Source organism: Corvus kubaryi, unplaced genomic scaffold (assembly GCF_017639235.1).
Source record: "Corvus kubaryi isolate FWS band 111438036 unplaced genomic scaffold, C.kubaryi_AGA036_p1.0 37387, whole genome shotgun sequence".
Classification (NCBI taxonomy): Eukaryota; Metazoa; Chordata; class Aves; order Passeriformes; family Corvidae; genus Corvus; species Corvus kubaryi.
The window spans coordinates 9,342,633-9,370,629 of NW_024581129.1; the positions used below are offsets into that span (position 1 = coordinate 9,342,633).

The following is a 27,997-nucleotide window of genomic DNA, read 5'->3' on the forward strand; positions in this document are numbered from 1 at the left end:
TTCCCAAAACGATCGTGGCGAGCCAATGGGAAGCCCGCACTGCTCAAGCTCCGCTCAGGCCGCCCCCGGGCTGTGCTCGCGGCCTCCCGGCAGCAGGGGGCGCGCGGGGGCGGCGGCGCTGCGCGGGCGGGGCGGAGGAGGCGCTGCCGCCGCTCTCGGTGTCGTTATCGCCGTCGCCGCTGTCGCGCCCGTCCCGCCGGCCCCGCCTCCCGCTGCGCTCCCGCGGCCTCACAGCAGGTACGGGCGGGGGGAGGGACAGACACACCGCATCCCAGTGCCCCCGCCGCACCCTCCGCCTGAGGAAGGAGTGCCCTGACGCGGCCGGCCCCGTTGCCGTTCCGCCCCGCTCCGGGCGCGGGGAGCCGGTCCCGCCCGTCCGTTCCCACGCCGCGGGGCCGCCGCTCCCCGCCGAGGTGGAGCCGCGGGGCCACCGCGCCCCTCCCGCGGGGGGTCGTGTGACCGCTCCCGGCCGCGGCCACTGTCGGTCCTGCCGGAGCCGCGGCCGGGCCGGGCCTCCCCGAGGGCTGTCCCCGGCTGCCGGAGCCGCTCGGCGCGAACAAAGGCGGCGGGCGGGCGCGGCGCGCTGCGGGCAGCACAACCGGCGGGTTAGGAGCTCTCCTGTTGCGCCGTGACTGGAACCAACCGGGGGGAGCGCTGACAGTGGCCGGGCCGCTGCCCGTCCTCTGCCCGCGTCCCCCCGGGACGAGTTTTTGGGGCTTTCCGCGCTAACAAGTGCGCGGTGACTTCTGTCGTTCCTCCGGCCCAGGGAAGGTGCCCGTGCGCCGTGCCTTCGCTGTGCTTGAGCAGCTCCGGGCGTCAGCCCTGGAAGTGTTTTGTTACGGAAAGTCAGAATTGTCTTACAGGAAGTGGGAGAGAAACCCCAAACCAACCCCAGAACCAAAACCATCAAGGAAACTCAAATATTGTCTATTGAAGTAATCAAAATCGGGTGTCAAAGTTTATCTTGCTTTAAATCCTGTTGATAAATCTGGATTATTGGTAAAATGCTCCTCCTTCAGTTAGGTTTTTGGATCTGTTCTTTAAATATCTGAGAGGACCATAAACTGAAGTCTTCCAGCCCCACTTCTTAATTTCCTGGGGAAATGAAGTGACTTCACAAAGCGTCTTTGTTTTCTCATGTTTTTCACATGGATTTAAAAAAAAAAGCCGTGAAAATAGAAAATAAATCTTGAACAGTATCTTATTCTTTTGTGGGTAGGGAACAAGTGGGAGGAGATGCAACTAAATACCAAAGGTAAGTAAAGAGTGGGAAATGAATAGGTCTTAAATTACTGCTATATATTCTGTTTACTTTTATTCAGATACTTCATTTTGACTACAGTCAAGGTCACTTCTCAGAAATAAAAAGTGTAACTGAGTTATGTCTGTGTTAGATGTTTTTTTGAGCTGACATAACAGAATTCTGTGATTGTGGCCAGAATTGTTAGATTAAGCAGAGGAGTTAACTTCGAACTATCGAAATGTGTGTTGTGTAATGTTTTTCCTGTTTCTCCCCCAGTATCTTACGTGTTTGAAATGTCTCATATAACAGCTCAATGGTGCATGAACATAAAATGTTTTGTGCTTTTGCTGTCTGAGGAACATATTTGTTCTATACAGATTTTGTGTTAAGATTTCTGTTTTGCATTATTTTGGTGCCAGTCCAAGTCTGCTGAGTTTACAATCTCTGTAAGGCATGCTTTGGCTTGCACTGTAGTTTATTATCTGTAATTATGCTTTTAATCTGTCAGGTGGTTGGGGTGGGCAATAAAACGGCTTTGACAAGTCTGCTTTCTGACAAGGCTTATTCTATGATGACATGTGCTCTGTGTCCAGTTGTGTCCTTGGCTGGGTTGGAGCTGGGGTTGGTGGACGTGTTTGTGTTGGTGGCATCTCTTGAAGAAGCGGTTTGGGTGTAGCTGCATGTGTGCCACTTTCTCACTTGGCTCTGTCGAGGCAGAGTTCTGCTTTCCTGTGCCCCTGGGGTGGGAATTACACGTATATAGCTTTTGGATCCAAGTGCCTGAATGTATTATGCTTGTTTCTGCTGTTAGTGGTGCAGGAGGTAGCAGCAGAGATAGACTTTTGCTTCTGTAGTGAAAGGGATTTATACTGCCTGTCTTCTTAGCCATATCTTCACTCCTGCTGTTCTGTTTCAGTCTTGCTCTTCTCTCTGCAGTATTCCCTTTACTCTAGGGTGTTACTTCTCTCCTCTGGAGTCCAGTGTTCCTATATGGAAATACTGGTGAACTGTTTGTAATGTTTTATACACAGGCGTCTGGTTTCACAGCTTCTGACCAAAGTTTGAGGTAGGATGGTGCAGATGATGGATTAATTTCTGACAGAATTGAGGGGGAGAAGGGTGATGCTAAAATATAGAAGGGGTCTCTTCACCTGGCTGATTTTACTCAGTAATTCAGCTGAATCACTGAGGCTGGTAGAGATCTATCAACTACAATAATGATAAAATTTTCAATGTGCTTTGTACTATACAGAGATCTAATTTGAGATTCCTGTAAGCTAGTAATTGTATTAATAGTGAACTCGGTGATACATGGCAAGAGGATATGCTCCTGTAATTTAAAAGAACACATCTATACACTGACCTTGCTTTGTAAGTTTTAGTTCTGTGGAGAGGGAAGTGCAACAAGGATCGCTGACTTCCAGTTTTCAGCATTTAGGCCTAAAGGTGCAGAGAATACTTACTTGAAGTATTTATAATAGCCAGAGCCATAAATATCTACAACAAACAATAACAGAATTATTTGGTCAGCTGAAGGTCATTAATTCCCAGGGGAGTATTTCTGGTGCCCAGATGATGTTATGCTTTTTCACAGCATTCTCTATTCATCTCTAAATAAGCAATGTGCAAAACTCTGTGTGAGAGGAGAAAGGATCAGTCCTTCCCAGTTCCCTGTCCTTTGGGACTGAGTTTTCAGCTGGGGGAACTTGTGTGCATGGCAAACTGTAGATAGTTGCTCTCTGGTCCTGCAGTTTAGAAATGGAAAGTCTCGACTCTTAAATTTTTACACAGTGTGACCTTCCTTTTTACAATAGCCAAGGCTTTTATTCCTTCTACAGAAAAACCCAATTTCTGCATTCTGTATGAATTTATTCACTTGTATTGCAAAGATTTGCTTTGCAAAGGTAGTCTAGCGATTGTATTCAAAGCCCTTGCGCCTGAATATGGCACATGGTGTATGCTAGGCATTGGGAATGTCCTTTAAAATGTATCTTGAATGCCTTAGAAGTGCCAAAATACAGAAAAGAAGAAAACTGTCTTGCCATGTGCTGGGAGGAAGGCAAATAACCAGAAAGAGGCATAAGTGGGTTTGTAGAAGAGAGAAGTGGAGGTATTCCTGTCTGCCTGCACTGGCACAAACCTGTTGTCCTTCATGTCTCTTGTTTGTGTAAGTGGACCAGCATCTGTCAGAGAAGGTGTCAGTGGCTTCTGGTACGGTACTTTCTGTCACTTGGCTTCTGCTTCTGGGAAACAGGATGAGTTAAAGCCTGTGATGTAGATAAAACAGGATAAATTGTTCTTTAAAATGTTTGAGTTTAGGCAGCCTTTTTTTTTTTTTTTTCTCTTTACTACATTTAGTAAATTGAGCTTGTATTGGTATCATAGGAACAGTTGTAGAAATACTGCATTTAATGCCTCACTTAGTTTTGCCTGTGATGTTAATTAGTGATACATTAGTCTGTGTTGTTTGGGGTTTTTTTCAGCTCCCATACTATTTCTTCTTTCCTTTAGGTTGTTTCTGTCAGTGAATTGCACCAAGAGTTAAACAACAGTACAGGCTTTGCTTTTCTTGTAATTTTTCAAGCAACAAAGCAACATTATACTGTTTAAATGTATGTATGTGCATAAGTTCATTCTTCTTTAAATGCTGTCCCTGCAAATGGAGAAGAATTGTTGCTAAGTAGGTGGGGGTTTCCTCTTGGATGGATGACATTAAAAGGCAAGACATGATTGTTATTTGCCTGGTGTATAACTGAGTCTAACATGCTTCTGGTTGCTCCAGAGGATATAAGGAAAATTTGGGTGGAAGAGATACTGTTAAAGGTGCTATCTGAAACAATTTTAAATACTCTGCAAAATCATCAAATATTGGGGCAATTTGATTGTCAGAGTATTCTAAGAAAAGATAATTTTTGCCTGAATATCTTGTGGATGCAAATGAATAGGAAAAAACCAGAAAACTGCTTTGAATAATAAATTTCAGCACTCACATATGTTCATCACTTGCTAGCTGTTCTTATATATGTGATGCCAGTTTGTAACATTTCCATTAACTTTATTGTTGTGGAGAAACTGGATCTGCACATCCTCAAGTTCAATATATCATTCTTTAATGTTATGTTAGAGGTGATAAATAAATGCACGTGTTACTGTGTAGGACTTCCTTCATCTCCTTGCAAGCTGGGGTGGAATACTAGGATTTCTTAAAATTAGTAAAGCTGATATTAATATTTGCCCAGATTGTGGTATATGCCAGACTCTTGTGTGGCAAGGTATTACACTGTCAGCTGTTAATTCACAGGACTGAAATGTGTTTTTCAAAGCTTACTTCTGAGGGAAAGCATGTGCTAATATTCCTGCTTTCTTTGGTTAGCGTGAGAATTTCTTATTCTTACAAGACTTTTTTGAACTCCAAAAGCTAATCCACGAGCGAGTAAATAAAAACTATTCAGATGCCCGATAAAATGTCCTTTAGGCATTTGTATTTTGATTTCTTCATAGATATGCAGTTATTTATTGAAACCTTTATTATGTAGTAAAAGTCCTTTAATATAGATACAGAAAGCACAATATGTATTATTAACTTATGGGAGAAAAGGTGATGCGTAAAATGACATGAAAAACAGTTCCTCTCTGGAAAGTAGATTACTGAGGGCTATTTATGTACCCAAGCAAACAATATCTGAGATATTCATGTTAGTGGACTATCACAGCCGTCCATGATATATATCTAGAGACTGAGTTTTATTTTCATGTTTTTTATAAAGCTTGCTCTGACTAGAGGTCACAGTGGGAAGTGAGGTGAAATGGGGACCTTGGAGTGCTTCCAATAATTTGTTTGGTGACCTTAAGAAAATTGCTCATTTTAGGAATGTGTTACAGTAGGACTAACTCGTAATGACTTAAAGTAGTCTAGACTTCAGACATTCGTTTAAGGGGCTTTGAAAAGGTTTGTAAATGTTATTAGAGCTGTAAATTCTTCATTTTGTTTCCTTATTCCAAATCATTCAGAGAAAGTAGGATATCTTCTGCAGCCTGTTTCCATCCACAGTTGGGATTTTGTGGAGTTTGCTGGGGTTTAGTTTGTTTTTCATTTTGCTTTGTTTTCATTCTTCTGCCATTGATGTGAAATGGCAAGCTGGCACAAAATACTGGCTTTTTAAAACTTAGTTTCAGGACAAACAGAAATGTACTGCATGTAGTTCAATTTATTTTTTTAACTATGAATTCCTACAATAAGTCATTTTCTTCACAAAACAGGCACATTTCCTCTAGCTAAAAGCCTTTTTCTGAACTTGAGCATTTTCAGAATAAAACGTTGTCCTATTGGTCCTTTTTTTGGAAAAATAAGTTGTATTCTTACATCAAAATTGGGCATAACCATATACAGTGGCAGCATACTTCAAATAGCCTTATACTGAAGGTTATGCAGTTCATTTTAGCTTGTTTAACTTGAGCATTTGTAAATCCAGTAAATTAAAAGACACAAACTAAAAAAAAATCACTGATTGAGACAAATTAAATTGAGATGTCAAGCTGATGATGTGGAATTACATTGGAGTGATTCAGTTTTTCAAGTGAAGGGAGTCTTTGCTACTGATGAAGTGTCCAAGGTTTTCACCTTGGCTGACTGGTAGATATTAATAAAGCAGTAGTGTTTGCTTCTGATTTCACCCTAGTGCTTGGGGAATGATGAGATGCTCTAGAACTAGACTTCATGGTAGCTATCTCATCAGCTGGGGTTTTATTAATAAATATACCAGGATCTTGAGTTCATTTCTACTTTAACAAGCAAATAAAAGAAGTGTAAAGCTGTTAAAAGGGGCCAGTGTAGAGCTTCAGTTTAGCAGTAATACCTGAGAAGCTGGACTTGTAGCTTGGTGCAGTTACACTAACAGGACTCTGCATCATCTGGAGGAAGTGAGTGGAAACTAAAGATAAATTAGAAATTGGAAGAAAGGTTCTCTGCAGAAATGTTGTGTAACTGGGCGCTGACAGAGGGGGTGCTGGTTGTGACCTGGGGCTTCTCCCTCTGTCGCTGTGAGTGCTTCACTTGTGTCAGGGGTTTCTGCAGTGGTCTCTGAAGCTGGGTGCAGAATCATCTTTGTACAGTGGACTTAGTGTTGATGTGAGAGCGGATCCTTCTGGTCCAAATGCACACTGAAACGTATTATAACAGCCATTTATCTCTCTTCCTTTTTGAGGAGTGGCATATCCGAAAAGTGGATGTTCAGGATAACATGTCCAATGTGTCGGAAGAGAGAAGCACTAGACAACAGGACATTAAGAAAGGACTCCAGTTTATAGAGTATGATTTTGTGGTTTTTATTCTTGTATGTTCATTCATATGTGTATATCTATTTCTATGAGATGGATAGCTCTGGGAAAGGCCTTTTGTGTTTCTCCTCAGAATATTTGCTAGCACTAACATGTTAAACAGGGAGCAGCTTTAAAGAAAAGACAGCACTTTTCTTTGTTCCTAAACAGAGTAGATTGAAGATGAGAGGTTATTCCTTTCCTGCCTTTGAGAAAAATTAGAATTTAATCTTTTTTTCTGTGGATAGGAAATGTTGCTAGCCTGAAAATCCACCTTATGAATAGCTACACCTAAGACTAGGTTGCTACTGAAAGGGATGGGTTTGCTCACCAGTACCTAAATGTTTTAACTCTGGAGCTAAAATTTAAGCTATTGAGAAATCATCTGGGTAGTTAATTTTCATTTAGGTCAATGCCAAATTCTTTTAAAGATCCTGGCTATCTTAAAATAATTTTGAAATTTCATATTAGTTCACTGTTCATATAAGGCATTCTTTGAAAACAAAAACAAAACAAAAAATCAACCAACCAACAAAAATACCAACAACAAAAGCTTCCCCCGCCCTCCCCCCCCAAACCCTGGCCATTTAAAAACAGAATCTCAGTTAACCTGTATGCAAAAGGAAAGGATTCCTGCTTTTCTTCCTGAAAATGTAGCAGTAAAGACCTCTTTTCTGTGCTAGAGAAAAATCTCTGTTGCATGTCATATAAAAGAGCTCTTAAAATTCCTGTTGTGTCATTGGTATGACTTAATTAAAAGTGATGTGGTTTTTGACAGATAATTTGTCATTTTATAGTACTTACAAGAATATTGCAGTTCCCCTCATCTCTAACATGGTTCTGTACAGGGGAGGAGAGGAAGGAAATTGTTTTTAAACAAACAACAGTGATGTCTAAAATTCTCAAAGCATTCAAAACCTTAATAGATTTTGAACAGCAGAGCTCAGACTGATTATGTAACTTCAAAAGAAAATGAGCCATTAGTAATGAGAAAGCACAGTTTTTTAATCAAAACTCATCTACAGCACTCTTCCTTGTTCAGGGCAGGCTATGAGCAAAATTCAGAGATTTGCCTGTTGCAGAAGCAAGGCTGCTATTACTAAGAACCATCATTCATTCCTCAGAGCGATTGTCTTTTAACAGATATGTATAATAAGTGAAGTTTGTGATTTTTTTTCTAGATCTACTTTGCCCTATCCAGGGACACAAGAACAATATGAGGTAATGAAATGACTTTCTAATTTCTAGAAGTGTTTTTAATATGGACCTATATTCTTACATTTAATGTTGGTTTGAGTCATCATTTAGGTAATGATATAGTATGACTGGTAATTTTAAAAGTCTCAGTATTGGAACTGTACAACTACTAACATTATTCAGGTATTTGGGTGTCCTGAAGTTACTCATACAGCAGTTCAGATGAAGTCTTTCTCTACTGGTGTTGGGGATAAATTTGGGGCATTAATTGAATGAAGCAATGTGCTATTCTGAGTAAAGTTCAGAGTAGCACAGCAAAAGTAAGATAAAAGGTCTTCAGTCACAGAAACCTTCAGAACATATTTTGTTTCTGTATGTGTTATGATTTTGCATAATTTTGGCTTGTATTTTCAGACTTGTCTTTTTAGTTCTTTTTCCAGTGATAAGTGATTTCATTGGATTTTAGAACATATTAGATAAAAATACAGTCATTCACATTTTGATGAAAAAACCCTTTCTGCAAAGCAGTTTTTGTGTTCTCCTGCTTTCCCAGTTGCTATGGCTGCTGCTTGCTGAAAGAATATGTGGAACATATATATACATCTTTGAGATTGTATTGGAAAAATGTCAGAAGAAAAACACTAATGCAGACAAAAGTTTTGCATTTCACTCCGATTCCATGAAGTTACAAATATAAATTTTCTACTTAAAATTTTCTTTGGAAGTATGGACAATAAACAAGAAACTGCTGTTGATGAGTTTTTCTTTTCTTTGTTCCAGTTATTTATACGAGATCTTGTTAGAAATCTTTTTCATGAAGGAAATGACGTATATCGAGAAGGTGATTGGAGAGGGTCACTGAGTCATTATACAGAAGCTATAAACATAGCTGATTATGCTAATTCTGAAGAAATCCATGTTTCTGATGATGTTTTAGAAAAGCTGCACGTGAACAGGATCGCGTGTTTCTCAAATATGGTAAGCTTCTGTTTAAACTAGGATTTCTCCAGGACAGGATGCAAACAGGGTATGAAGACTCAAAGTCTAGTGAGTGAAAAGCTCTTAATGGTAGTTTGAGGACTGACATGTTTCAAATCATCACTTTGGCACGTTCTTTAAAAGCTTTTTACAAGTATAATTGAGGTGGTTTTAGTTACTAATACTAGAATTAGCATAAAAGAGTCATACTAGGCTTGGAATTTGATGAACAGTATTTTTATCCATTTCCACTGCTGACTGCACTGACTTGGCTGCTTTCTCTATGGAACAAGATGGCTCTTGTGAAAAAGCTAAATTTTCTTTGTAACTGTTACTGGATTTTACATAATTATGGCCCCGCTTCTTTTTAGTTGCCTAATTTGGTGACTTAGCAAACCTTACAAATGCACTGTACAGTGGCCTTGGTGAATGCTTGATAATGTTTCAATACCTGTCTAATACAGTTCGAATTCACTATTTCCATGATAATAGTTCTGATTAGTGTCTTTTTTTCTTCTTTCTCCTCCTAGGGATTGCATGAAAAAGTTCTAGAAGACTGTGAGATAGCATTAAGATTGAACGAAAACAATTTCAGAGCTCTCTATCGCAAAGCAAAAGCTTTGAATGAACTGGGAAGGTATAAAAAGGCTTATGATGCTGTAGCAAAATGTTCTCTTGCTGTGCCACAGGTGGGTAAATTGTATATTGGTGATTATTATTGAAGTTTTGAAACCTGTACTTACTTCAAGACCAAGGTTGTTTCTTCTGGTTTGGAGTTTTTTTAATGCAATAAATTATTTTTATTCCTCTAAGCATTATTTTTTCTTGTAGAAGTGCAGACTTGAGGGCAGAGATTAGTCCCCAGGCCCAGTTTGTTGTGTTAACTTTCAGCAGAAATGCAGGTGGGGTCAAGTGCCATGAATGTTTGCAATAAGCACTAGAACCACTTAATTGCTTAAAATTCTCTATGACATGAAGAGAAACCCACCATAATTATAATGTACAATTCTTTTGATAACTGTATTTTAGCTTTCCAAGTGTTTAGTAACGTTCTTACCAGTGCATGTGAATCACTTGCTGTGCACCCCTAATCTTGGGCTCTGTCTGTGTTAGCAGGCAGTGTGTGGTGTAGATGATCTGTAGACTGAAATGCTGGTCCTGGGGATCTGCTTTCTGTGACTGTTTGTGTGGTTGGGTTGTGGTTTTTTATTTGTTTGGGTTTTTTTAAGAGCGGGAGTGCATCAAGTGCATTCATGCAGGGCTTTAATTATATCCAAAACCAATTTGGTTGTCTGGGACCCTTCATAATGCAAACCAAAATGTTGTGAGTGAGGATGATTAAGAGATTTCACTTCAGAAATGCATTCCTGATTTGAACTTACATGCTGATGGAATCTTAACATGCTTTGCTCAAAATAGACTGATCACAGGGTAGAACACTGACTTGCTGCTTCCTCACCTTTCTGCATCAAAACTACAGTGAGACGCTAGACAAAGTGTTGGGCATAGGTTTGCCTCTTGATAAGGAGAAGGTTTCAGTTGTGTTTCCAAAGACATAAACCAGTTATTTGGATGTGTAACTTTTGACTTTGGATCCTCACTTTGCACCTCCAGATCTGAACGTTTTTGCTTAAGGTTAATATGCCTTTATATAAGTTTTATAAATAGCTTCTTCTAGCTGTAGGACATGATCTGAATACTGAATCTTAATTTAAATGGGTAGTTATAACTGTAGGACAGAAGGAAATATGATGACTTTTTAACTTAGCTTTTGGAGTTGTATGATGTAATTCCTCCCAAAATACAGAGTGCTCATTAAATATTCATCAGTGTCATGTAGCAGCTCATATGGTAATCAGGAATATGGCCCTCAGTTTGTGTAAAAGCAAATCAACAAAATAAACCCCCATCCGCTGAAGGAACAAATGCCCTCCTCAAGTAAACAAACAAAGAACACCCACCCACAAAAAAACCCCCCCGAACAAAACACTTCTCTGAATTTCTCTTGTTTTGGAAAATCTTTACATTATTTTAAATCCAGATAAAAGGAAAAGGGGGGGGATACTGTCCATTTTCTGTCAACATAGTTTGTACTTGAAGGTAGCTGTATTTTTCAGGTTTAGGTTTCAGTCCTGTGTTTGTGAAAGAATAAAGCTGCATTTTGAGACATCCTGCATATAGGAATCTTGCAGAATACAGACTGAGATATAAACAGATGTCTTTGCTTGATGACAGTACATGTAAGTTATAAAATTTTATTTATGTCTTTTAGGATGAAAGTGTGATTAAGCTTACCCAAGAACTAGCTCAAAAACTAGGGTTAAAAATAAGGAAAGCATATGTAAGAGCAAAGGTAAGATTTTATTTTAACATTTAACATTAAGATTTCCCTCTCTTGATATCAAATTTGTATTTAATGGAAGTATCTTTTCTTTGTAGCCACCCTCAAATTCAGTTTCTAGTGATGTATCAGCTCAGGTAAGGTTTTACATGTTCCAAGTGCAAGCTGACTGTAAACTACGGTGAATAATTGTTTCATAATTTCATGATGATAAAGGGACATTGGTGCAATTGACATTTTATATTAGAGGCTGTTATTTGGGACTTTAGGGCTCTTTTGATCTTTATGTTCAGTTTTGCTGTATACTTACGGCAGACTAGGACATAAAATTATCATTGAAGTTATCTTTATAGAATAAATGTTAGCTAAAAGGTAAAATCCAGTGCAATGCATATATTTATTTTTCACGTCCTAAGGCAAGAGCAAAGTTAATGGGTTTATTTTTTATTTTATTTAGTTGACAGTTATCAAAATGAAGGGTGCTGTGATAAAATCCCTTTTACTTACATGCATGTGTCCAAATTTGATCCTCATTAGCAGCTGAACTTGGATTTATCTTGCTCTTTGTAATGTGTCTGAATAGCAGTAGTGAAGAGGAGTTCATCTTTATCTTACAGACTTCTTTCACATGAATATAGACAATTTAGCTGTGAATGAATGAGGAAATGTAGGAATAGCTCATTTGAGATACCATTCAGACTCTTTCATTCCCTGAAGTATCACTCTCACTTTTGTTGCTTGGTTGCAAATTTTTAGTGATACTATGAGTGGATTTCAGTCTGCAAGTGGATGCTTTATCTAAAAAATTATTTGACCTTTAAATTACATGAGACTTCATAAATTTGAGATTTTATAAAACCTGAATTTGAGAGGGTTTACATTCTTTGTCTGTAAATACGTATTTGAAAATTTTTAATGGCTCTTGTGGAAAGTGCTGAGAGGTATTTTTTTTCTCATTTACAGAATTCTTCTGTAGAAGATATTGAGTTAGGTGAGTTTTGTTGTGTTACATTACTAATGCTAGGGAGCTAGGTATGTCATACATATCTCATTGTGTTAGGAAAATTCAGAAGAAAATTCATCTGGCCATTTGAAAGTACTGGGGTAAAAGTCTGATCTGTTTATCTCTAAAACTGCATATTTAAATGTCTGAGCAAATTTCCTTCTGCTCTCCTTAACCTGATATGATTGTAACTGCTCCTGTAGTGATCATCTCCACACTGTCCTTTTTAACTTGAAAAAATAGGGAGGGGAGACTCTGCCAAAGATTTAGTAAAGTATCAGGTCGGTAACTTTTTCTGTCTGTTTTAGTTTGAGTAATAATTAAACATCGAGATAAAGGTACACATTATTTGGAAGCTGAAAACATTTAATGTGGTTTTGCTTAAACATTCCTCACATTTCTTTACTACCAAACCCTCCATGTTGTCAGGGTAAAAGTTAGGCAAGAACTTCTCACATCTTTGAACAGAGGTTCCAATCATTCCCATCTTATCTATTTCAGATTTATCTGACCAGAAACAAGAGATGGTTTCTGCTGCTTCTTCATCAAACTTTGTTTCTGAAGTGTCTAAAGTGTCACCAGTACCTGTACCACCTTTACCTACTGTTATGCCTCTTCAGATGGAAAAGGTTCCTTTGCCTTCTGCAGTGTTGGCAAATGGAGGGAATGTTTCTTTCTCTATGCCAGAAGCATGTTTAGATTGTGGAGATGGAGATATAATTATTGGAGAAGAACTTGATGAGTTACTTGATTCTGTGCCTGATCCAGATGAAGGTGTAATGGTAAGACTTTTTTGTCTGTTTTCATTCTCAAAAGACTCTCCTTATGAGCGGTATCTCCCTATTTTGAGTGGGCGAGTGGTGAAGTGTGTGCTACCTTTCCTAGTTACGTTGAGCTGTCTTTGTGCATAGTCAGGTTGGTTTTTTTTCAGGTGCAGATTCTTGTAAATGTGGCTGTAAAGATAGTAGGACTACTACTACTTCAGAAATACTGCTATGCTACTACCAGTGCTACTTACAGGAAGTACTGTGAAAAGTGAATTGGACATTTGAAGTCTGGACTAACGTGGTTTTTAAGGGGTTTTTTTTGTGCAAATAAACGCTCTTAGAACTTGAAGAGTGTGTCGGAATGCTCACCTTGTAGCTGTAGCAACTATAGTTAAACATCAGCAAAAAGCTTTGCAGCAGAGCAGTACTTGGGCTGTGGCCTTCAAGGGTGCTCCCTGGTATCTCTTCAATCAGAGCTTTGTCTAGATCCACCACCTGGCTGAATAGAAATGATCCATCATGAGTCTGACTTCTTGTATTTTTGGAAGAGCTATTAGAAATCTAGTTATATGAGGTGTTGTTCCTACTTACACTGTTATGCCAGACCTAGAGTAGACTGTGAAGCTGCCAGAGTTCCTCAGTTGTTAGTCAAAATGAGAGCTCTGATTGATGAGCAGAGATGTCTGAACTTATTACCAAGGTTACTGACTCCCTGCTCTGGCCCTGCCAGTCATTTGCATTAGTATTGCAGTGTTAAATGAGGCTGTGGCACATTCAGTTCTTCAGTTAGCTGTGATTTTAATTCCTCATTCAACTCTAATTTACAGTTGTAAATCTTTAAATCAAAAATCCTTGGCATTCTAATTTTCTGTTTTATGCACTTCGTGTTTTAGAAAGTATTTTGGAAATGGATAAAATAATTATTTTTAAGAGATCCTAGGACATTTGCCATAGTGAAAGCCAGGAGGAAATGCAGCCTTCCAGGAGAGACTGCAGTCTTGTGGAGTGTAGAATTGAGTGAGCTGTACAGCTGACCTGAGTGAATTGCAGGCAGATAACTGGGGGAACATGGAGTTTCCCATTGGGCAGACTCTGTGCAGACCTACTCACTCAACATCCAGACAGGGAGGGAGCTTCTTGGGATGGCAGGAAGAAGGGAGGGGAAACTCCCTCACTTGGTATGTCCTTAACAAAAGTGTACAGAAGGATATGTTATTTTTCATGGGAGGAAAGAATGTGACCTGGCCTTTGCAGAACATGTTATCATTTGATTGGATCTGAGGATTTACCTCAAAGCCAGCTCGTACCTCTTTGCTGTACTGCAGTTTGAATTACGTTCTTTTTATTTAGAAACAAATACTGTTGATACCTGGCTCTTCCTACTCTTCCCTGTTGTCTGTGCTTTTAACATAATTTGGAAATTCTGCTGTGATCCGATCGATAAAAAAATCCAAATCTGTTACAAACTTAGTAAGTGTCTGGTAACTGAACCTTTAAGGTACTTGATGAGTGGATAAAGCCTTGCACCTAGGGCATTGTTTAGGATTTGGTTACTGCAGCTCTGTGCAGGACTGTAGTGTACCTTTTAGTGATGTTTTTCAGTGGATTTATAAAAACTTCACAGAAACTTGACTAAAAGAAATACTATGGCAGATTATGTTTTTGAGGACTTTCTTTCTTGGTCTGAACATTCTTTTTAAATTTTTTTTTTCCCAGCAAACTACAGGAGCCAGAGGACCTATTCCTGCAGGAAGTGTAGCTCCTAGTGTACCTTTCTCTGCCTCTTTGTTGGGGACACTGCCAGTTACTGCAGGATTTGTTCCTTCAGCTTCTCTTTCAGAAATCTTTTCACAGCCTTTGGCTTCTTCGCTGGAAAACTTCTGTTCACCATTAAGCACCTTTTCAATCAGTGACCCAAAAAGAGGTAAGAAATGAGTCTTAATATTTAACCTTTTATGATGATGAGAGTTGTGCATGAGCCAAGTGGCTTTTCTTTTTGACAAATCAGTTTTCACAACTATTCAGTAATATTTAACACATAACATTTGATCTTTGCTCATAGTTTTTGAGTGTTGGTTGTGTACAAGAATTCATAAATAAAACTTCTGTGTTTCCTTGGGGTCTGCATAAGCATGCTCCAAGCTCCCTCTGTGTAGTTTTTCTGTATCTGTTATGTAAATTTATTTGTTTCAGGTGAATCAGTTTAAAGAAGAAACAGTATTCCCTCAAACTTTTTATTTTAAACAAACTTGCTCTTACACCTTAAGCCATTTGTCATGATTTGGCAATAAACAAGAATTCTAAAAGGGTAATATAACTGTATACTCTGAAAAGATACCAGTATTACATGCTTGGATTCAAACTACACAGACTATAATTATGTAGTGAAGTCAGGTATGTGAAATAACAAGATACAAATAACGAACTACAAAAGATAAAATAGAGTTTTGTCTTTAATTACCAGTGTTACAGGACCATGCTGTCTTCAGAACAAAGCCAAATTTACAAAATAAAATCAAAAATTGAAGTATCCTCTTACCCTCTTTCTTCTCCTCATTTTTTCATTGTCACATATGGCTTATCTTGCTACCCTTTTTGTACTGTACAAGTATCTTCATGTTGTTTTAGTATCTGCCTGTGAAGCTACTGCTGGTGGTAACCAGGTGTATATTTTGAAGATGATTGCCTAATAACTTTTCAGTCCAGATGTTTACAAGGGACATTTACATAATTTTAAAAAAAATTATTGTAGCAAACAAAAAACCTTTGGTGTTTGTCAAAAAACCCAAACCTCTGATATTTCTCAGGAATGGTAAATTATTTTTTGCATGGGATGTTCTGAGGAACTCTTATAATTAAAATATCTTTTTATTCCTTTAGACATCGCAAGTTCAGCTTCTAGAGATGGAACACCAACACTTAGCAGCAATAATTCCCCATTGTTTGTACGTATTTTTAATGTTTTTGTTCACATCAGTTCATATGTTAACATCTTGGAGGCTTTACACAAATCTGAATTTTTACAGCTGAAGTATCTATTTAAAAAAAAAATAGCACTTCTCCCATTAAAAGTGGGTTCTGGCTTGGAGAACACTTGTATGGGAACTCACAGGAACAGTAACACAAGAAAAAATGTACAGAGGTTGTTGTATGTATGCAAATTTTGACTACTGTCACAACCACTTTCCCATTCTGAGGAACTTGGTGTAAAATACTGTTGAATTATAAAATAACCAATCTAAAATCACTGATGATCGGAGTACCAAACATTAGGCATCCTGAAGAACTGTCCTAGTATAGGAACAGAGCAGATGCCACCTTGTGTCTGAGGATCTGTCTGCTTTCTGTATTGCAGTTGTGCTGTGCATTTTCAGTCATGCTGCTGGCATTGATTGCGTGGGGAAGGATGGATTGCATGAAGGATTGCATCCTTAGGAGCCAGGAGGGAGTAATAATCAGCCTGACAAAGGCTGTTGTTCTGCCTGTACCTGGTTGGCTCTTGTTTTATGCTTAGTTTGTGCTGTGTCTGTGGCCTTTGTAAAATCTCCACGTCCCTTCTCAGATGTGTCTTTGAAGTTCCTATTATGGCTTTGAAGAAAAATTTCAGTAGGTTAAATTTTAACTGTAGATAAGTAAATTCTATGTATCAACTAAAATATGCTTTCTTTCAACAGATAAATGGTCCTAGTAGTTTGTTTGGGTCTGAAAATTACATGGGAATTGCAGGCCAAACTAGAAATGACTTCTCCAATGTTTTTAGCAGTACAACTGCTAGTATACCTGTATCTCCAGCACTGGCAGGAAGGAACCCACTGGAAGGCACACATGAGCTAAGACAGGCCTGCCAGTTATGTTTTGTCAAAAAAGGTAAGGAGCTATTAGACTTGATTTTTTTTTTTTTAATTGAAAAGCATACATGTAAAATCTTCAGAATTTAACACTGTTGGCTTCTAAACCATGTTAATCCTGACTTGTTCTTCGCAGATGTAGCATGATCTTATGATTGGTGAAGTATTTCAACCACTATTGTATCTTCTTTCCTCTTGTCTTTATTTCTTGTCCTAATAGATTCTTGATTTCTAAACCCACCATGAATCACCAAATGCTTTCTCTGTGTGTAAGGTCGTTCACATTCTGTATCCACTTTCCTCCCAAACCCCAGGGTACTGTGAAGAATGACACCTTTGCTCAAGACTAAATAAAACTTGCAGTACTCTCTCTGATTGGCCATGGGGAATTGAACTGCAGTTCAAAGTAACTGGTAACCTTCACATCCCATCTGTTTTATCGTTCTTTCAAACTAATTCTAAATCATAATCATGAGGCTTTCAAACCTTAGTAATAATTAACTCCACTGTATTGACTTAAAGGAGCTTAACCAGTATTGGTCATTAATATAACTAATCTTTTAAACCTGAGCTGTTGCTGTTAAACAGAGCCATATTCTAAAGGCAATAGCTTCTATTAAAACTAATCTTAAAAATAAGCATTGTGTTTAAAGTTACAGGTATCATTGATATTGATATACTAATAAAGAATTGTATCAAGACCTTTAGGGGATGACTATTGTACCCTTAAGAACTTCTCTACTAGTTTAAAATTATTTTTACTAGAAAAATCCACAAAGTGAAGTTTGAAAAACCATAGAACATGTTCTGCTAAAGCTGGAGCTGTAAAATATTGGTGAAAGTACTTGGCATGTTCCTAGCTTCACTTTTTGTGTCAATGCATCTACTTCCTCTGTTTCTTTCCATCTCTATCAAAGCCTTTTAAGTGTCTCCTGCTTTTACTGCCTTTTGAAAATTACACTGTTCTATCATCTTCTTGTCCAGAGAAAACTGCGTCATGGTCTTGTTTTTCAGTCTTGCAAATAGCAAAATTCACTGAGCATTGCTCATCTTCAGATGCTCTTCCTTTAGTACCATACTAAAGACCAAGTTTGAAGCTAGGTGTATTTTTGTTTCCAAAATCACAAAGTTTTGGGATTGGCATTTATCTTTTTGGCACATGTGAACTTCTTACCGAGTATGTTTTGTCTCTGAACGTAGTACCTCTCCTGATAAAATAAATGTTGAAGAGAGCCATTTACTGATTACTGGAATTCATCTGCATTGACTTAATATGGATAAGCAATTTAAGTTTTAAACTAGTGTTATTGGCATGGATACTTTGGAGTTTGAAAAAATGCAGCAGTTTGCTGACCCACAGTAGCTTTAAGGTTGTAACACAGCATCCCTCCCCAAATATAAAATAACTTGTGGGTTTTTCTTGCTGAGACTGCCTTTTGTAAGTATTTGGGGGTTTTTTTCTATGCTGCTCAACGTGGTGGTTAATGACTTTTGGTTCTTCAGAGCTGCTGGTGCAAGTAGGAATTCTATAGAGTGTGTTTGTGAACTTTTCTTTTGGGCTTCTGTGCCAGTCTGTGTATGGACATGTTATTGTTTAATGCAATTTATGCAAATACAAGCAATTTTCTGATTGTTTCAGGTCCTAAATTATTGGATTACGCTTACCATCTCAATTTAGAACATAAATGTAAGAAGGATATTTTAATTGGCAGAATAAAAAACTCGGAAGATAAATCATGGAAAAAAATACGTCCAAGACCAACAAAGACACAGTATGTGGGACCATATCATATATGTAAAGGTACGTGTTACAGAGAGTAAATGGTGATGCCTACACTCAAAGTAATACAGTTTAGCTTTTCCATAGTGAAGTATAGAAGGAATTTTCATTTATGCTTATGGGAGGTGGAGAAGGAAGTTCTGGGTTAGTTATAATTTCAAAGGCTGTAAGAGAAGCCATATTTTGACCATTAATATGATTATTTAGAGAATATGCAGTGTACTTCTGTACCGTTCTTCATGAAGAATAAATTTGCTTTTGAGTATTGGATGATTAACTGTTAGCAACAAAGAAGCATTTTTTTTTCACTTTTGCAGTATGAACCTCTACTTATGATGTAAGCATGGATTAATGAGCAGCTTTACTGGAGCAGAGGGTATTCTGGGTTCTCAGAATCGTTGCCTTATTAGTGCAGGATAGTTGATGGAGGTGTTCATTAGCTGTTTTGAGGAGTTTTACATTTGCAAGTCATTCAGCATAAGGTTTTGCTTCTGTTAGATTTAAGTGACCCATTTACAACAGATCTATATAACTTCTTTATTAAAAGTATATGAAACAGATACAGTGGAAATTTTAAGGTGAATTTCCAATGAAAGTTGTGTAAAAGCAATGTCCTGTTCAATGCTGTCCTTTGAGATGTTGCTGCTGAGGAGGAATGCAGGTACCCAGGCCATTGCACGTTTGCCTATTGCCAAGAGGAGATCGACGTGTGGACGCTGGAGCGCAAAGGAGCCTTCAGTCGAGAAGCTCTTTTTGGAGGACCTGGAAAGATCAACTTGACTGTGTCGCAACTTCTTCAAGAATACCATGGATTATTTATGTTTCTTTGTGAGGTGCTGCTTAATTTCTCGTAACACAATAAAAATGGTAATAGATAATGAAACTATGTGGAAAGAAATGCTTTGGTTCATGGTTAACTATTTTGTAATTTTTGAAATGGATTTTCAGTAATAATCTGGCTGCCTTTAGATTAGAGACTAGATGAAATATCTGTTAAAATCTTTAAGGTAAGGTATATTTTTAATTGTCTAAAATACATACTGTCTAATTACTTGTTTTTATATTCCAGAAATGTTTTGATCACAAGCCCAGAATAATAAGCAAAAGGAACAAGGATAACTCATCATCTTGTTCTCACCCTGCTATGCATGACTTTGAAGATAACAAGTATGTTTGAAATACCATCTCTATAAGTTGAAATTTAAAAGCAAAGGCAGTTCTTAATACTGACTTACATTTCTTACCTGTCGGTTAACTTCTCTTCCCTGCTGACTGTTACACTTTGGCAGTGTAGGCAAGACAGACTTAAAGAACAAGGGTTGACAAATGTAACTAAATTAAAGTGAGCTATTTCTTTATCAGTCATTCAAAATTAGTGATGTCTACCCTCATCTTTGAATCTTATGGGGTTTGGTGTCAGGTTGTTAATAGCTTATATACCTGGTGAGCTGTATTGATGTAAATGGATGTGTAATGTTAAATTAAAACAGGAATTCATAAGTTTGCTCTTTCTTTGATCCATTTTGCTTATTTTGCTGTAGTTTTAACTCAGGTTTACCTTAATTACAGTGTATGAAATAGACCATGCTCCTTATAAATTCAGTTGATAAAAAAACAGTGTGAGTAGTGTCTTTAATTATTCTTGGAAAGTTAACAAAGTTTTTATTGTTGTAATAGTATAAGTTTTGGAGAATTAAGAGACTTTTGTCTTTGTATGATTTAAAAGTAAGTGGCAGCATTGGAATTGCTTTGTTTGTACTCCGTTTTCTTGTATTGAGGAAGCACTGCTGCTACAAGTGCTAGGCTGTTACTGTTATGCCTCACCTCTTCCTTAAATGGTGCTCTATAAAAGAAGTAGTACGTGGGTTAGTAATTAGATCAGGATATATACTTGAAAGTGGACATGATCTGCTTTCCCTCTCGGAAACCAGGGATCCGGTTGGATTGAATTCAGTAAGGCTTTGCAGAAGAGGGATTCTGGATTCTCAGGAGTACTGTTTGATGTGTTTACTCAGCCTAGAAATGATGCTTACATGTGACCTCCTTCTGAGAACTTCCCTGACTTTCTGATTTCAAGTTAAAAGTGATTGAAGGATATTTGAGCAAGCTGTGATGAAGGATGGTTATTTTAAAGAATATGTAAACTTGACTGTTTTCAAAACAGGTGCCTTGTCCACATTTTGCGAGAGACTATGGTGAAGTATTCCAAAATCCGCCCTTTCCAAGTTCGCTGTCAGCTTGATCTGTGCAGACATGAAGTGCATTATGGCTGCTTACGAGAGGATAAATGCTTTTATGCTCACAGTCTGGTAGAGCTTAAAGTCTGGATAATGCAAAAAGAATCAGGTATGTTTAGTAAAATGCTCACTTCACTCTTCATTGTATTGCAACTCCTTCATTTTCTCAACTCCCTCTGAAATTAGCAACTTGAGATTAGTGCAGGAGGCAAGCAGGAGCAACCTAGTGCCTCTCAGCTTTCATTTTGGAGAGGTTTTCCATGGTACATAAGACAGTGTAGCTTTTATAATTAGACTGACATTTGAGCTCTAGTACATTATGTTTAAATACTCAAAGATGAACCTTAACTTAGTGAACAATCTGTAATTTAAAAAGCTTGTATTCTTTCCATTGGGATGATACAGACAATATTTCTGTTTTGGATGCCCTCATGATGTTCTTAAGAGTGTGTATTTGTGTGTGTATGGATGTAACAGGATATCCATGATGTAAATGTATATCATGTATATCACAAGTGTGTGAATACTTACACAATATACAAAAAGAAAAACAGATAAAAGCTTTGGGGCTTCAGTAGCATTCCAGTTTGAGCATGTCTGTAAGGCTGCAACAGTCCTAAGTACTCAAAGACTGTTCCCCTTTCTTTACAGGTATTTCACATGATACTATAGTTCAAGAATCAAAGAAATACTGGCAGAACATGGAAGCTAGTGCACATGGATCACAGGTATTTTCATTTTTCCATTCAACTAATTCTGTGGTTTTATGCTTAGTTTGTGCTGTGTCTGTGGCCTTTGTAAAATCTCTGTGTCCCTTCTCAGACATGTCTTTGAAGTTCCTATTATGGCTTTGAAGAAAAATTTCTGGTGATAATACTTTTTTTATGTGTGTATCATGTAGCTTATTTTAGAAATTACTTTTGTAATGATCTCCAAATAATCTCTTTCACTGTAGGCTTTATTCAGCTTGCTCACTTAGACTAAAATGCCTGCTTTGCTGCTGTGCAACTCCTTTTTTGCTTTGCTTGTTCTGTCCCAGGTGAAACATAAAATGTAAATATAAGTTCAAAATTAGCTGCTCTAGGGCAATTAATTATCTTTTCAATATGTAGCACTTTTGTGTGTTTTGTTTGTACATATTACCTGTCACAACTTCAGGGTACATATACCTAAATAAGAAATAAGTTCAATAAAAAAATGCATTTGTTAAGAAATGTCTAGTTTTAAATGACAAGCTGAGTTATTACAAGGCATGCAGTGTAATATCTGCCTCCCAACATGTGTTGAAACTTCTGCCATAGGGAGTAATTCATAATTATGTATGGATTTCTTTGCAGATACAAAATACCTTTTATTGTTGTTGTTATTTTTTTGGCTTAAGATTCTTGGGAACCAAATGAAATATGGATCGCTTAATTTGAAGATGAAGTTTGTTTGTGGGCAGTGCTGGAGAAATGGTCAAGTTAGTGAGCCAGACAGAAACAAAAAATACTGTAGTGCAAAGGCAAGACACCCGTAAGTAAGACCAAACAGTGGAAATTCTACTGTTCTGTCAGCCATTTAAAACCTCTGGGAAACTGTTGCTTCTTAGGAAAGACTCATACAAGGAATTAAAAAAAACCAAACATACTGAAGTATGACAGAGTCATCTTTTTGTAGTATGCTAATAATTGGTACTGAGAAACACTTAGGTGGCTACCAAAGTGTTTGTGTTTCAGTTTTGGAGGTTTTTTTTGGTATTAACAGTTTTGGTCAAGTTTCAGCAGGACTTCATTAAATCTTAAATATATGGCTAAAGCTTTAAAAATAACCTTTCTGAGCTTTTCTGGTTCTGCTTCTGTGCAGAAATTGTAGCTTTTTTTAGTAATGCTTTCCTTCATTGAATGCTTGTGGTTTCCAGATGGAGCAAAGATCGCCGTGTGGTGCTGGTAATGTCTAATGAACGTAAGAAGTGGATGACCATTCGTCCTCTCCCTGCAAAGAAGCAAGTGCCTTTGCAGTTTGATGTATGTTAACCTAAAACTAACATTTTGGTTAAGAAGAGAGATAACAGTAACTGGGAAATATTAGTAATTGGGCTGGTTTCATCAGTTCTGCAGAAATTCCCATGGGAGTTGGTAGGAAAATGTTCATAGTGTTTCTACAACGTTCAGCCTTAGAAAAGCACTGATCTCATGTTACTACTGAAGCCCTTACTTGTCAGTGGAAGTAAATATTTCTGAAATAATTTATACATATCTGTGGTCTGGTAGTGTGGCAAAAAATACTCAATAGTACTTGCTTCCAGCAGTTCTCTTTTTCTAACTATAATAAATGAGGTTTTTTGTAAGATAAACATTTTTATTTTTCACATTATATAATTGTTTGACTGGGAGGGGAAACTCTATCCAAGACTTTAAAAAATTTAAAATTCTACTAGCATCCATTCTGCTTTATATTCCTAAGGATTTTTTTAAAATTAATGTTCCAGTTGTGCAATCATATTGCTTCCGGCAAGAAATGTCAGTATGATGGAAACTGCTCATTTGCTCACAGTCCTGAGGAGAGAGAGATGTGGACCTATATGAAGGAGAACAGCAGTAAGTAGAAGAGTAAATCTAACATGTTGTAAATGTAACTGTTCTGCTTTTCATTCTTGTACTTCAATTACTTTTTAATCTACTCTCATTATCTTCTGTAGTAAACCTTGCAGGTGCCCTTTTCTCTAAATTTAAACAAACCCAGACTGGGCATTCAAAAACAGTATTAAATAAAAATAGCTGTATTGTGTATTCGTTGCTTGATGGGTTTTTTAACAATAAAGTAGTTTGTATTGGTTTTTTAGGTGTCTTAGGAATATTATATTGATCCTTGCAGCAATATTAGTTGGTATTTGTATTGCCACGTGCACACACATGGATTCATGTAATTACACAGGGGGAAAACTATTTGCAGAACATTCCTCCCCAGTGTATTTACTGGGACTTGCCATTCACTTTCTGTTGTTGACTTTACTATCCCCATAGAGTTACTAGGGAGAATGCGCTGAAAATGAGAAGGAATAAATTGCATAAATAATCAGATAGTGGTCTGCAAGAAAGCAAACTAAATTTACCAAAAACTGTAGCACGCATGAGATTAGTTCTTTGAAATTCAGGTATTGATATGCAGCAGCACAGCTGTTATCTGTACTTTGGGTGCCCATTCAGAAACCTGTAACCTCTTGCTGTCCCCTCAATAGGCACAGAAGGTTCTTGGTAAGTAGCCAGAGATACCTGTTCCCCTTGGCTCTTAATCTCTAAACTGTGTAACTGTCTACATTTGTTTCCTTTCCTTTTTCTTCTTACGATAGGTGGGAACTGAATTATGCTCACAAACTCAGTCGATTATTTAGTGTTCTCAAACTCTTGCCTTAATTGCTAATTACTTATTTTAGCTTCTGCTCTCATTAGTTCAAGACTTGGAGCAGTTGTATGACATATGGCTAAAAACTCAAAAACCAGAAAAAGGAGATGATACAGCTGCTCAGGCAAACAAAGAAAATGGGAAGCAAATTCACATGCCAACTGACTATGCTGAAGTTACAGTAAGTAATCATAGGTATAATCCTAAATCCAAGCATGTGGGGGTTTGTTGGGCTTTTTTTTTTCCACAGTCAGTAACTTAGGTTGTTTCCCATATTTTCTTGGTGCTTCCTTAGACCACAGATACCTGCACTAAATGTAACTGACACTGTATACCAGTTCTTGTAAAGCCAGTGGAGATCATAAACTTTATGTGATTGTTTAAATAACTGTGTCTGTTTAGGTAAACAAAGAAAACATTCAGAATGTATTAGGAGAAGTTCTGTGCTTACAGCATTGCATTTCTCAATGTTTTGTTTTCAAATTCCTTGTAAAACAGGTGGATTTTCATTGTTGGATGTGTGGGAAGAACTGTAATAGTGAGAAGCAATGGCAGGGTCACATTTCTTCTGAAAAGCATAAGGAGAAGGTTTTCCACACTGAGGATGATCAGAACTGCTGGCAGTATCGCTTTCCAACAGGATATTTTACCATTTGTGATAGGTATGTCTTTTTTAAGATGGCAAAAATGCTGAAAAATGACAGTTCATAGTTTAAATAATAAAGGCAGTTACTAGTTTTGAAAAAGTTTCTAGTATTTCTTGATTTCCCTACATCTTTCAACAAGAAATTAAGTAATTAACAGTATTTTAACATGTTAGAACTCAGGGAGTGACAAGGTGCCTAATTTTGGAACCAAATTAATTGCCTGTGTGATATTAATGAAGGGTTGCAAGTTCATTGCAGCTGTGTGAAGTAGATATTGTTGGTATTATTACAAGTTTACTTAGGCATCAGCATATTAATTAGAGCCCAAGAACAGTACTTAGCTGGACAGTGATACTGGAAAGTAGAAATGTTGTTAGCATCAAACTAAATTTGTTAAAATTATGTATTTGTTACTAGAAATTATTTAGGAACATGTGGAAGAGAACTTCCAAGATCTTTTGGTTTTCCCCAGCACTGGTTGTATGTTTTGCTGCTCCCTTTAATTCTTAAGTGCAGCCTGTTTTACCTGACTGCAATAGATTTCTTTTGTAAGTCTGTTGAAAATTCCTTCCACTGTTGGAATCTTTTTGGAAGGGTAAAAACTTTGGAATCAGCATTCTGGAGTTTAAGGTTCAGTTTGCTGGTACAGATACCTTTGTTACTCCATTTCCAGTTAAAGATTTTGAGTGTCTTGGAGATCTTGAGAAATGGCATAGAAGAGAAAGCAACTTATTTTTCATTTGCAGTCTTTGCATGGAAATTTACATGTCCCTTTACTAAATGTTTAAGTAGTATTCTAAATGTATTTGTTTTGAACATAACAGACCTTGGATATGCAGCATAAAGTAATACAAACTGGCATGTTAAGTTGTACTGAGTATTCTAACCTCAAATTTAGTTAACAAGGGCAATCAATTAGTTGGATTTTTTTAACAATAGTAGTTCCTTAGCTTAGTGAGTTAAATGATAAGGTGTTCATTAACATGATGAACTTGAAGGTTTCAAGCATTAAGTGTCTGAGCCTAAGTAGAAACGTGAAGAATAGAAAGAGCCATCTTTTGTCTTCTGTAAATATTTGACAGCTGGGAAACTAAAATACAACCAAATGCTAAACAGAGCTATTATCATCTTACATTTTAAAGTAAATAACTCTTCCAATTTTTTTTTGTCCTTACTATGTAGTGTATTTGAAAAACATGACCTGAAGAAAATATAGACACAGTAGTGATGATGGTAATTGTATGAAAACACTGTTTAAAATCTGTCTTAACAGATATATGGCTGGTACTTGCACTGAAGGAAACAACTGTAAATTTGCCCATGGAAATGCTGAACTCCGTGAGTGGGAAGAACGAAGACAGGTTTTAAGAATGAAACTCAGCAAAGCAAGAAAAGACCACTTGATTGCTCCCAGTGATAATGACTTTGGAAAATATAGTTTTTTGTTTAAAGATTTAAACTAATACTGAGATGACACATACATGTTATCAGCTGGAAGCATAAACCAGAAAATTTGACAATAATCAAAAGCATGTGACAGAAAAGCTGCAGGTTTTCTGCTTTTATTGGCATACATTGTTCCTCCTGAACAGCAAAGTATGGTAGATTTAGGGGGATTGAGCAGACCTGTCTATGCTCTCATGAAACAGAGTGGTGATTAAAAAAATCTGAAGTATTATGTGCTTACTCACCTTCTGTTGGACAGAAAGTTAGGAACTAGAAGGGGGGAAGAGTGGTTATAATATCTAGAAAGCCCCCTAGTCTCAGACCTTCAGTTGAAAAACTTTAAGGCATCAAGGTATTGCAAAAGAGAGTGTTAGTGGGCTAAGAAATGATGGATGAAAATTCTTCAGATCTTTTAATGGAGAGGATTTGTTTAAAACAAAGTTTGCTACTTATCTATATGTAGGTTGCTAAAAAGGATTTTCTTATTAAAGATTTTAAACAAAATAACCATTTAACTACAATATATGTTGAATGGGTATTTTTTCTCTATTTGTATGTTTCAATATAATTTACTGAAAAAGGATCTTGGGAGGAAAAAAGTATTAATTTTTGAAAATGAAGTAGTTAAAATTCTGTTTCTTGGTCTTTGCTGTTTAAATGATGATTTTGAAAGATTACACTTGTATGTCAGTATTGTGTATTACTGTATGGACTAATGTTGCCTGTAATAAAGAGAACTTTACACAAAGCTATTTTCTGCATGTAGCCTCTCAGGATTGAGATTTTGTAAAAACAATGATTTGCCAGTTAGCAAAAGCTTGAGCACCTGTAGCTAAACATTTACTGAGTTGGTATTTGTGTCGCTAGCAGCTTGTTTGCAGTTTTCTGTATTGTCATTAGCTCATGGCATCACTAAAGTTAACAGAAATGGCCAAGAAGTTGTGATGTAGACAAGCAGTTTGGAGCTATGTGGTGCTGGGACACATTTTCAGCCTTGGACATAGACATGAACCACTGCCTCAGCTGCACGATGGATGGTGCTTCCCACTGCCTTTCCTGCAGAGCACAGGCAGTGGAAAACAATTTGCAGGCTGAGGTGACTCTCCTGACTGCTGAGCCTTTGGTCTTACCAGTCACTGGAGCTTCTGTTGTGTTTTGGTTTTTCTGCAGATCCTGCTTTCAGCTTTCTTTGTGTTTGCTTATTTCCTTTTTTTTTCCCAACGAAGCTTTTTTCAGCCATTCATTCAAAATAACTAAAACTAGGCTTCTTCCCTCCCTCCTCCGTCCCGAGTTTTTTTCTCTGTTCCTGGCTGACCTTACATAATTAGAAGAGCTTTAACAATGGTCTCAGTAGTTTGAATGTAGTCACTGAGCATACATTGTGTATGTAAAAAGTGTTGAACCAAAGTTCAGTGATACTCATACACGACATGGATGCTGTGTCCCTTTTGACTTCACAAAAGCACAACAAATTTGAAACCAACACATTAATGTGTGCTTCAGCCATAGCTTGGGGATCTTGAGAAGTGACTGCTGCTCCCAGGCTGGGCTGCAGTATATTGGAATACGAAATTAGCTTGGTGCTTGAAATGCCACCTGCTGCAGTGCTGATTTTTTACGTCGTTTGTAATAAAGTGAGCGTGAGACAGAGTACTATGGACACTGTTATTTGTGTGACAAAACCTGATTGTATCGTGTGCCTTTCTGAATTGTTTTCTCAATTTTCTGCTTTCGTTGTTTAATGTAAGTGCTCTGTACATCATTGCAATTAATTCTAGACAAAACTAAACATGACATCCTTGTTCTATAA

At 37.6% G+C, this 27,997-nt stretch overlaps 1 protein-coding gene across 4 annotated transcripts; it reads left to right on the forward strand.

Annotated features, from left to right (window-relative positions):
• Nucleotides 1–10: 10 nt before the first annotated feature.
• On the forward strand, nt 11–27,997 carry ZC3H7A (zinc finger CCCH-type containing 7A). 4 transcript variants are annotated; one of them, XM_042037200.1, is made up of 23 exons: nt 120–237; nt 6,448–6,551; nt 7,741–7,780; nt 8,537–8,734; nt 9,265–9,423; nt 11,007–11,087; nt 11,174–11,212; nt 12,039–12,066; nt 12,580–12,860; nt 14,562–14,769; nt 15,726–15,790; nt 16,520–16,712; nt 18,333–18,494; nt 19,110–19,306; nt 19,543–19,640; nt 20,638–20,819; nt 21,362–21,438; nt 22,092–22,225; nt 22,611–22,716; nt 23,181–23,289; nt 24,142–24,275; nt 24,593–24,756; nt 26,015–27,997. In XM_042037200.1, the coding sequence occupies exons 2-23, from the start codon at nt 6,484–6,486 to the stop codon at nt 26,202–26,204; spliced, it is 2,913 nt and encodes a 970-aa protein (XP_041893134.1). In that variant the 5' UTR covers nt 120–237; nt 6,448–6,483; the 3' UTR covers nt 26,205–27,997. The 4 variants fall into 4 exon arrangements, with proteins under 4 accessions (XP_041893132.1, XP_041893135.1, XP_041893134.1 ...); XM_042037199.1 differs by lacking the exon at nt 120–237 and adding an exon at nt 567–1,255; XM_042037198.1 differs by lacking the exon at nt 6,448–6,551 and having other exon boundaries at nt 11–237.

Bases quoted from the DNA above. Each gene is read 5' to 3' on its own strand.
- ZC3H7A (XM_042037198.1), top strand. From the start codon at position 26: ATGGGAAGCCCGCACTGCTCAAGCTCCGCTCAGGCCGCCCCCGGGCTG. The intron at 11,213-12,038 runs GTAAGGTTTTAC...TCTCATTTACAG, and splicing joins CTAGTGATGTATCAGCTCAG to AATTCTTCTGTAGAAGATAT. The intron at 20,820-21,361 runs GTATGTTTAGTA...CTTTCTTTACAG, and splicing joins GATAATGCAAAAAGAATCAG to GTATTTCACATGATACTATA.